Source organism: Gambusia affinis, linkage group LG12, assembly GCF_019740435.1.
Source record: "Gambusia affinis linkage group LG12, SWU_Gaff_1.0, whole genome shotgun sequence".
NCBI classification, from domain to species: Eukaryota; Metazoa; Chordata; class Actinopteri; order Cyprinodontiformes; family Poeciliidae; genus Gambusia; species Gambusia affinis.
In genome coordinates, this window is record NC_057879.1 from 22,325,020 (window position 1) to 22,336,299 (window position 11,280).

Consider the following 11,280-nt stretch of genomic DNA (forward strand, 5'->3'; position numbering starts at 1 on the left):
AGAGCCAAAAAATCTTTAAAAATAATTTTGTGGCGCGCCAGTACTTTAAAGTTTCCAAGTTTGGACACGACAGCGCCTGTGAGGCACCCCAAGCAGGACTTGAGAAGTGTTGCCACAGTTGACACAAACTGAAAAGCGGTGATCCCAATCTCCAATTAGCTTTGTCCTGTTGGACGCAGTGATTTTATAAAGAGAGGATTACCAGCTGGAAAGCTCCCACACTGAGCAGGTGTGTTTACTCTCCAGCCTCCCTTGGCTGGTTGTGACTCAACGTTTGCACAAATCTCCAACACATGCTGATCCACTCACAAAGTACTTAAAAGACAGATGCATAAGTGGATACAAATATTTAGAGTAGATAGAAAGATAGATTGAAACAATTAATCGTGATTAATTGATTGTCGAAATAATCAACTAATTTAGAAATCAATTCCTTGCTAACTGGAATATGTCCATTTGCTGAAAGAGCATTCTTACAGCAGTAAATAAGCCAGAACTGACCAAAACTATACATTTTTGCATTTAAAATAAAGAAAACATTTCTGTCTGTAAATATGTTCCACTAAGAACTCCTCAACTGGAATAGTTTTAGCTTCACCTTGTTAGCGTATATGAATGGAATGATATATTAGTGTTAATAAAATGTTTTTTTTCTTATTTAAAAAAGGAATTTTATTATTTGTTTTTATTTTTTAATGAATTTCTGGTATTTTATCAAATAGACTTTAGTGCTTAAATGAAAAATCTGTTGAATTTGCCCTTTTTTTTTGATTATTCGACTAAAATAATCATTAATGTCAGACCAGATAGATAAATAAATAGACAGATAGATGTATAATGAGTGAAGTGGCATCCCCTAGTGGTAAAACATTAATGCCCCAGGTGTTGGCATTAGCTGAACATGAACAGCTGACACCAGGACAGCTATATATACACAGTCATTATAAAGCACATTCAGCCAAGATATATTTAATTTTCATCTTTGCACATCAAAAAAGTTAACCGTGTGTTTTACAACATCAGAAAATTCACATTTTACTATCAAAATATAGATTAGTTTACATATAGATTCCATTTTCTCATTAGATTCAATGTAGAGATTTCATTTCCAAGGGCTGCAAAGAAGCCTTTTTTGCAATACTGCTACACAGACTACAGATATTCCTAGGCAGCAAGTTGTGAAGCGATCATAACCAATACACAGCTTATTCTTTAGATTAAGCTTTTGAAATTCAAGTCTTGCATGTAAAAGGTCCAAAATGTGTCAAACAATATCTAAAACTGAACTAAGTAACTTGCACCACAACTAGCATGAGAGCCTCTGGTTTAAAATCCACAATAAAAGAGAATCAAATCTGAAGATTGTCTCTAATGAATTCCAGGAGAAAATCAAAACGTTCTGTTCAGTACAAAAGTTTTCCCGGCATCACAGGGATTTCTGGCAGCTATTTCCAACCAAAGGGCCACTTACATAAAGTGTGCAGATTCACATAACAGTCAGAGCTCAAGCAGTCTCTCACTTGCACTTGTATCAGCTTGGCAGCATGCACGATATCTATGAAAACAACAAATAGCTCAAAAATAGAGGCCGCACTTTCATCGGCTGGGGGTCCATCTGTGCACTGTCGGAACTGTCCTTGTGGGAAAAGTGTCTCTCGACTGAAGTGACCGCTTGCTCAGTCCTCGTCTTCTTGTCCTATGTGGGTAAGTGCCGCTTCAGCACGTCCTTGGCGTTCCCGGGCAACGTGTCCGGAAAGTTCACATCAAACTCTACCACCAGATCTCCTCTCTGGTCGGGGTTTTTGGGTAACGGGAGGCCCTGTCCAGACACGATTTTCCTCATGCCGGGCTTGATGACATCGGTGATCTTCATGTGAGACGTCTTCCCGTCTATGGAGGACACAGTGACGGAGCATCCGCACAAAGACTGGAAAGAAAAGGGATTAAGCTGTTAGGGAGGATCAAAAAAGAAAATCTAGAAAAAGAAAAGATCTAAAACATATTGCAAAAAAAAAAGCACATTATATAATTAAGTCCACCGTGAAGCACATTTTACAAAACTGAAGTAATTATTTTTTCACCTAAAGAGGAACAATCTAGAGTCAACGCTCAGCTACAGTTATTTCAGCTAGAAACTAGAGATCAGACCCAAAACCTGTCAGACCTGAACATTCAGAGCCACATAAAATCAGCCTTCTGTCACCTGAAGAACATTTCCAGGAATAGAGGACTAATGTTACAGCAAGATCTAGAGAAACTCAGATCCTAGATACCAGCAGATCCCAGCAGACCTGGGAAGACACTGTCTTCCCAGGTCTGCCTAAGCTGATCCAGAACGCTGCTGCTGGAGTTCTGACTAAGACCAGGTAGATAGAGCACATCAGCCAGTTCTAAAGTCCTTCACTGGGTCCTTGTTACTCAGAGAATAGACTTTAAAATACTGCTGTTAGTTTATAAATCACTGAATGGTTTAGCACCACAATACATTAAAGATCTACTGGAGTTGTATCAACCTTCCAGGTTCTGCTCTGCATCCCCAGAACCAGAACCAAACATGGAGAAGCAGCATTCAGCTTCTAAGCACCACAAATTTGAAACAAACATCAACACATAAAAAGCTCAGGTCTTTCTGCTTTACGTAATATCCATCATTTTTTGGATTAATAACTGGATTTCAACAAGTGGAATTACAAAATTTGCCTTTTCAAAAAATTATTTAAATAAAGTAAGTACTGTCCCGATGACATTATGTTTTTTTTTCTTTGCAGATTAGCACACAGATTCAAACGAGGAAATTGGGGTCTGAAGAGTTTATTCAAAAATATGCATCCTGTTGGTAACAAAACACAGCAATGTACCAGTTTGGGAACACACTGGAATTGCAGAAATAATTATTGCTTTGTTGCTGGTTAATTACAAGTTGCCACATGTAATTAGCAACCTCCACTTTCTGAATTTATTAGAATTTCTAATGATAGAGTTTCCTAGTTTATTTTAAAACCCAGCAATGTGATAAAAGCAGCATTTTAGCCAAATATTTCTTTCTGCTACTTTAAGCCCAAGTAATGGGGTTGAATTTAGTTTACTTTGACTATTTTATATTTAAAATCTTCCAGTTTCATTATGTGAAAATTGGCGCTTTCATGACTTTTTAAAACAATTACGGTAATAACTAAATACACCAATGATTCAGTAGTTTGAAAACCACATTTAAAAGCAATATCTTATGAAGAATGTTGGCTCACTCCTTCTTACAATGTTGCTTCAGTTCATTAAGGTTTTCATAGGTTTGTTTCTTAACAACTCAGTTTCTTTACAGGGTTTCAGTCAAGCTGAAGATAGAACTTTGACTGGACCATTGCAACACTTTGATTATTTTTCAGTCAATCTGCTGTAGAGGTGTTCATGTATTTTGGACCATCATGTGCCCCACATTAGACAAAATAAAATATCTCCAGAAAGATATTTTATTAAAATTAAAATATTATTAAAATAAAATTATTAAGGTATACCCAAAGGTATACTTTGTGTATACCCAAACCATCACTGCACCACTTTACTGTTTTTAAGAGTTTTTACTGTTTGTCATTTTTTGGTTGAACATTTCTATTATGGTTAAATTTGTCCAAAGAACATTGAACCATTTCATGTTTTACTCAGATTTGCACTCCTAAATGCCATACAGTGAACCACCTAAATTATCTGAAGCATTTGTAAAATATATTTGGGAAATCAAAATAGTTTGTGGTAATGCTAGTTAACACACTATTGGGTGGTGTTGGCACAGCAGCCAATCTGAGAAAGGCATTTATTTTCCTTGATGCTGATTGGCATCAAGGAAGATACGAAAGACCTTGGATGTTAAATGTTAACTCCTCCGGTCGCACCAAGATGGCTTCCACTGTACGTAGTGAAGCACATGAAGGTATATTTGGTGATTTAACTATTAAAATATGAACTTAGAAGCTTTTTAAAGGGAATCTCAAATATTTGCTGATTTTAGCTATTCGGGAGTAGATATGGTCGCTAACCTCCGTGAATAGCCAGAGGCTTTTATCATGTTGATTCCAGCCAGTCTTAATGTTTTCAGTTGTTTTCCATTAGTACTGCCCTGAACCTTTAACATTTTACTGCACTTTAGGAGAATCTGAGATGGTACTGTAAGTTTTTTTTTGTTTTGTTTTTTTGTATTCCTTTTAATCATTTCACTGTCTGAACTTTGGGTGAATTTGCTGGAAGTAAATTACTGGGTAGATTGGATTCAGTCTACCCAAATGTTTTCCATTTGTGAGTAATCTTTTTGAATTCAGAATGATGAACTTTTTCATAAAAATTACCTTACAATCTTTCTGAGAGTTGATTTTCTAAGTTAATTAATATTATCATTTGGTTGACTATTGTATTCTCCAAGTTATATTTAAAATGCATAAAAGTATATCACCAACAAATTTTCAAAAAAACATTTATTAAAAGAGATGACATTTATAATTTGAAAGGATCAGAGATTGAAAAAAAATCAGAACAAATAGGATTTTAGATTTCTGTTTAAGGAACAAATCTGTCTAAAGAAACTAAAGAGAGTAGATAAATTACTTTTAAGAAAATAATAAAATATAATATTATCAAGGCATATCGAAGTATACTGATTTAGTAGAGTGCTGCATAATTACAAAAATAATATGTTTTTTCTATAATACAATCTTTATATGTACACTTTGCCTGTTTTGTGTTCTAAGTTGCTTACAGCTTAGCAAATAGACTTGAGAAAAGAGGTAGACCATCCAATATTTGTTTTCTACAAACTACTACAAACATTTGATTATGCAAACATGTCACATCACATGTTCATTTTCAACTGTAAATGAAAGACATAAACATGTAAATAAAGAAATAAATGCCTTGTTTTAGTTGTATGCTCAATAATATTAATGTTTTTTCCCATGAAAGTGATAAAACAAAATTTTTACCTTACTGCTTGATTATCTTGTTGTCTTTTCCCTTCTTTAACTGTTAATCTAATAGGGTCTGAAAGATAAAATTTAGCATGACCTTGTTAAATCACAGCTATCAAAGTCATACCGGCTTTTGTTTTTACTGCAACTGGAAAGGGAGTTGATATTCATTTTGATTCCCCTGCATGAATCACAGCACAGCTGATTTGCAGCCGCTTGCAGGTGGGAATCACGTTTTTTAAAAAAAGATGAAGAGGTGAGTTTCAAAGCAGAGGAGGAGGAACCGTAGAAGCACTTCTTACATCATGAGCACGTGGGTGGCATGAGAAACAGCTCATATTTATCAATGTTGATGATCCAGATTGTATAATTGCAGGGCTGGAGTGCGAGTGTAACGCAGGGCAATGCTCATTCAGCAGTTTTTTTAAGCTCACCAGGCAGACCACCTACAGTTTATTGATTATGACAAGCTTTGAGGAGTTTGGGCTGCAGGCTTACAGATGACTGTTCCGAAACGCATTTATGTGACTAATTCATCCCCATCTTCTATTATTACTGCAGCGCTAGGGTTTAAAAATAAAGTCTCTGATTTTTTTATACCAGGTCCAACTAATCGATTTGTTTTCTCACTATCTTTTCTAAAACAGAAGTTACAAATGAGAGAAAATATTTTCAAAAAGTGCTTTTATTTTAATCATCCCCTCTGTGAGTTGCATGACAAAGTGTCAGGGCATGGCTATGATAAATTTTGTTTAATTACAAGAATATAGTCTTAACATTAGCAGAATAAAGACACAATTCTACCAAAAAAAAAAGTCTTAAAATTAAGAGAAAAAAGTTGTTCAAAGTCCTGCTACTGATAATTTGATGCTGATGTGTTAAAAGATTAACTATTATCTGTAAAACTATACCAAAGTTTAACTTCACAAGATGCTCAACATTCCTCTTTTTAATTTTTGTTTGACTTCTTCATAAATTTACTGCCACATTCCCCTGAATATAACAATTTTTTCCTCACATTAGTTCGACTCTATTATTTTACAACTGTATTCTTGTAATATTAGAACTTCATTATCATAATAAAAAATAAAAAATCTCAGTCTGTTGACTTACAATAAATTAATACCACTACATATTGAGATAACCGCTTGGTTGATATCAAAAGATGATACATATGATAGAATATTCGATGTATAGATTATTCGCTGAACTCTGACACAGAACCGCGCAGCATTCTGGGGGATGTAGGCAGAGACATGGTTTAGCTGCCCAACCACTCATGGCCAACTAAACAAGGTTGGTAGCATTAACTGACTCTCTCACTCTTTGGTTACCTAGCAAGAACTGTTGAGTAACTTTGCAGCAGCAGTTTCAGGTTTTGCTACTGTGCCTCATAACTGCTTAAACATAAACAACAGTGTAGAGTAAAAACTGTGGATAAAACGGGAAGGTCACGGCACTAGTTTGGCAGTATTTGATATTTAAAACTAAATCAATAATTATCCCAATCGACAATTATTGAAACCAACTGATTTTAAACGCTTATGTCATGATACGTTTTTCAGCTAAATTGTCCAGCCCTACCTGAGATCAAACACCAAATAATTAGAAAGTGGAAAACACGCTTGTCAAACAAGATGCCGGCCTTAGGCATCAGACATCACTATGAACTGTGAAAACCCAAGGAGTGCATTGGTGCACAAACAATAAAAAAATTCTAATTTTACAAAAATTTAATCTTCCAAAATCAAAAATTTGATTAATTAATAAAACTGATTTATCACCAATCCTCAGTTAAAGTGCTAAAATAGAAATAATTTTACCTGTCTTAAGCTCACACGAACCGGATACACAATGTTGGATCCTTCTCTCCTGAAGTGAGGATGGGGTTTATCCTTGATGACGAAGACAATATCGGCAGGAATGGTGTTGGGCGACTCGTCTCCCTCCTTTGGGAAAGTGATCTTGGTTCCCTCTTTCCATCCCCGCTTGATCTCAATAGTGAGAATCTTATCCTCCGTCCGCATGGTCCTGCCATCTGGATTTAACCTTTTGCGTGAGATTTTCATTTTCTTGGTGCAGCCCTGGAAGACCTCCTCCAGGGTGACCCTCAGTTCATGAATGATAGGCGGGTCCTGTTTCCGGCGTTGCTGCCCTCCGTGCCCTTCCCGAGGAAAGCCGTTCAGATTGAAGGTGGTGAAGGAGCCAAAAGGGTCGTTTCCGTCTACTTCCATGTCTTCATCATCTCTGCCATTCGCCTTGCGGCCAAAGAACATCTCAAAGGGGTTGGAACCGCCGAAGAAAGTGGCAAAGGTGGCATGAGGGTCTCCATGGAAGGTATAGGTGAAGTTGGTACCTTGACCATCAGGAGCAGGTCCATTTCCTCCCTTCAGACCTGATGGGAAAAGTGGAAGGATTCATCAAAACTTCACAATAAAAGTGATGATTTTGTTAAAGGTGACCTATTGTGCTTTCTTGAACAGGTTAGAATATGTCTATGGGCTATGCAAAACATGTTAATTACACTTTTTGTACAAAATCATTCTTAGATAATAAGATTTTAGTCTGAGGAGTTCTGCGTCTTTTGAGCTCCTTTCAGAGTGAGCTGTTCTAGGGCCTCTTGTCACTTTAAATCCAAATAAACTGCTGCTGAGGTTTTTTCTTAGAAAAACCGAGTGTCTGCAGTCAGAGGCTTCTCCGAATTTGCCCTAACACAGGCTGCTACAGGAGATCTTTCCTGCCAACAGCCATCACCATCTACAATAACGCTTTGAAGAATTTTAATTAATATGTGTTACACCAACATTTAATTTCCCTTTGGGATCAATAAAATACTTTCGAATTTTAATTTGAAAACTAGCTGATGAAACGTGCTGTAGCTCTGTGTGTTGGTTGCTAGGTGAAGGTAGGGTTCTGCTGGGGTTGCTAGGTAACAGGAGTGCCCGTTGAATGAGAGGTTTTTGGCTAATTTTCCAGACTCCAAAAATATTAGTTTATCGTCAAAAAACGGCCGGGTGTTTTATGTTTAAGTTTTTAGACTGTTTTTTGTTTGTTTGTTGTTGTTTTTTAAAGCAACTGAGAACCAAATGGAAGTTTTAAAACGAGCAAAACGTAAATTTTGCATAATAGCATGTAGCATCCAGTCAATTGAGAATGCCCGAACTGATGATTATGCGATTTATTAAAGCCATTCGTATAATCGACCAATGTAAGAGCTAGACAAAGATAAATAATAATAATTACAATCGTTTTCACCATCCGTTGTTATGCATAGCTCATTACGTTAATGAAATTCTTTCCATTAGCACAGCAACCACAGATTTTTCTATCAACATTTCAAGTTACTCAAATAAACCTCAGTACCAGTTACTGACCTTGTTCCCGTCTCTACTGAAGCTAAACCTGAGTTGCTGTCTATCCTTTTATCGGGTTTGCAGTTAACATTTTCATGAAGAACTCTTCTGTTACCATAGCTACGTTCGCAAAAAAAAACCTAGCAAAACGGTAGAAAAAAAACAAGTCCCTTCAAGGATGACCAGCGGCGCCCTCTGCTGGATGGCAGCCAATCTACAACAAGAAGGTCAAATGGGATTTTATAAGTTAATCAACTGGAACTAATTTTAATTTAATAAACTATTAATCAACAATTAATCGTAAGTTGGTTAATTGTTGTCTACCAATATGTGTAGAGTAAAGCACTTTTAGTGGTAGGGACTCCTAGAAAAGTGCTCCATAAATTTAGTCCATTTACCATTTAAGGATAATTAGGTGCTAAACACAAATAAAACCAACTAAACCAGGCAGAAAATGTATTTAGATTTCTTTATTTTCCTACTCTTTTGTACTTTGAAACTGAGTTTTAACTCACTGCTACAAATTTCTTAGGATGAGGTAATGGAAAAACAGGTGGTTAGGATTAAGAAGCTACCATGATTGGTTTAAAACATATTTTGAAACGGAATTAAAAACGGAATTACCATCTTGAGTAGACACACACACACACACACACACACACACACACACACACACACACACACACACACGCACACACACCCCCCCACACACACACACACACACACAAATAGATTCACTTCACACCTTTCCCTTCAATGTTCAGGATCCAATGATGGTAGAAAAAAAAAAAGAACTAGATGGTTATAGTTCCCACCCAGAGCCATCTGGACTGAAATTTTCTTTCCACACATTACAGGATTCTTTACCTTTTTTTGGACAAAAAATGTTTTTCTGTCATGAATATTACAGTGAAAATGCATTGCAGACATTTTTTAAATGGCTTTTAATTTGATGCATTGAGATTATCGTTATAATAAATAGAATTTTATGATCATGATGTCCTGAACATCAGTTCCCAGGCCCTGCTGGATGCAGAAAGGGGACTTGAATCAAAGCCAGCTGTCTTTTACAGCCAGGAATTCAGCTTTGTAGGCGAAGTATAGCGGCATTCAGCTTGACAACACAATGACAAAGACACACATATTACCTTCTTCTCCATACTGATCATAAATCTCTCTTTTCTTCGGATCGCTCAGGACTTCATAAGCCTCAGCGATCTCCTTAAATTTCTCCTCGGCGGCTGCGGACTTGTTTTTGTCAGGATGCCATTTCAGCGCCTGTTTTCTGTAAGCTTTCTTTATGTCCTCCTCTGTCGCTCCTTTTGAGATCCCCAGTGTCTTGTAGTAGTCTCTACCCATTTTTAGTGTGTCAAAAATTAGGATTAATTCTAAAAAATGCAAATAGAAAGAAAAAGCCCCTCAGTGGGAGCTCTGGCCCCGCTCTTTCAGGCGGATGGTTGTCAAAGCGAAGTATTGAACAATGAAAAGCCGCAGACGGAGGAAATACGGAACTCAGTGAGGAGCATTTGGCTCTCAGCTACTGCTCTGGATCTTCTGCTATTTCATCCGTGGCTGGATGACCCTCTTTAAATAGACCACAGCTCCCTCCTATGCAGAGACAGCGCTGAAATCAAGCTGGAAATATCTAACTAAACTGCATCCGGTTTGACGTCTCTCACTACGTCTTTTAATTATTATTTCTCAGGTATTAACATCATCTTTATTATTATGACCTTGTGAAATGAAATAAATATTCACACCGTTATTACTTTAATTAATCACTTTATTCATACATTTATTACATTTAATCATATGTGTTCTACTTATATAAGTTGAAGTCGTTTTTCTGTTCAGAGCTGCATTTCTCAAACCACAATCTGCTACTGAGATAGCCTGAGGTATCAAAGCTCATTTCTCCTCAGCAACTGAGCTGCCAGGTATCTGTATGCCAGACACCTGACAGCTGACGAAGACAAATAGTATTCACACCCCTGTGGCTTAAGCCTTAAGCTATTGAACCCAGGGCGCAAAATATTTAAAGCAGTTATTGGAAACCATCCTTTTGCTGACTACTCTGTGCATAGGTTGATTTGTGGTTGGAACAATGTCACAATGACCGAAACCTCGTGCCCTTTCACCTCATGCCTTTTCTTCTAAGAGGCGTTGATCTTTTTAGCTTCCAGGAATTGCTTTGCTCCACCTGTTTAGTTGTGAAAAAATGTGTATAAAATCTGACATTCTGTGTGATGTAGTCAGAGTTTGTCTAACAGTCTAACTGTGCATTCTCTCCGCCTGCAGGTGCTCTAAATTAATAAAGCTGTATTTGTTCTCTGTCTTTGAAACCTGGTCTTAGATTATTTCTCCACTTTCACAACCTTGAAAATAATTATTTACAGTAAAAATGTTATCATTACTTAATCATATTGTTGTATTTATAATCAACACAAATATTTATAAAAAATAAATATAAAATATAATGTGTTGAAAATAATAGTAATAATAGTACATTATAATGCATTATTAGGACATAATAATTATTGTTAATAATCATTATTCTAAATCATTGTGCAACAGATAATAATGCATTATTATTGCTAAATTAATATTGATCTTGCTTTTCTCTTTCTGTTTACATTTGCAATACATTTTATTTTCTTATAAATATATATTACACGTTTGATATTATTGTCACATAATTTATTAATTTTGCTCACCTTTTTTTGTTGTTCAAATATTAAATCATGTCTTCTTGCTTCCTGACCCATTCAAAAAGGTAGTTTCTTTTTTTTATGTTGTTCTTGTTTAATTGTTAGTTTGTTCCTTGTTTTCATTATAACAAGGTTTTGATCCTGAAACTGTTCATATGATTTCACAATTTTATAATGTAATAGGCTCTTGTTTGACTTGAAAATCATTTAAGTATTTTTAAAATATCAAATTATTTTTAATATGTAAAACATTTTGAATAATACTCC

The 11,280-nt window shown here is 36.0% G+C and overlaps 1 protein-coding gene across 2 annotated transcripts; it reads right to left on the reverse strand.

Moving 5' to 3' along the window:
* Positions 1 to 953: 953 nt before the first annotated feature.
* Positions 954 to 9,917, reverse strand: dnajb4 (DnaJ heat shock protein family (Hsp40) member B4). 2 transcript variants are annotated; one of them, XM_044134763.1, is made up of 3 exons: positions 9,454 to 9,917; positions 6,776 to 7,347; positions 954 to 1,927 (listed from the first exon to the last, which is right to left on the reverse strand). In XM_044134763.1, the coding sequence occupies exons 1-3, from the start codon at positions 9,662 to 9,664 to the stop codon at positions 1,697 to 1,699; spliced, it is 1,014 nt and encodes a 337-aa protein (XP_043990698.1). In that variant the 5' UTR covers positions 9,665 to 9,917; the 3' UTR covers positions 954 to 1,696. The 2 variants fall into 2 exon arrangements, with proteins under 2 accessions (XP_043990698.1, XP_043990699.1); XM_044134764.1 differs by lacking the exon at positions 9,454 to 9,917 and adding an exon at positions 8,327 to 8,431.
* Between the last annotated feature and the right edge of the window lie 1,363 nt (positions 9,918 to 11,280).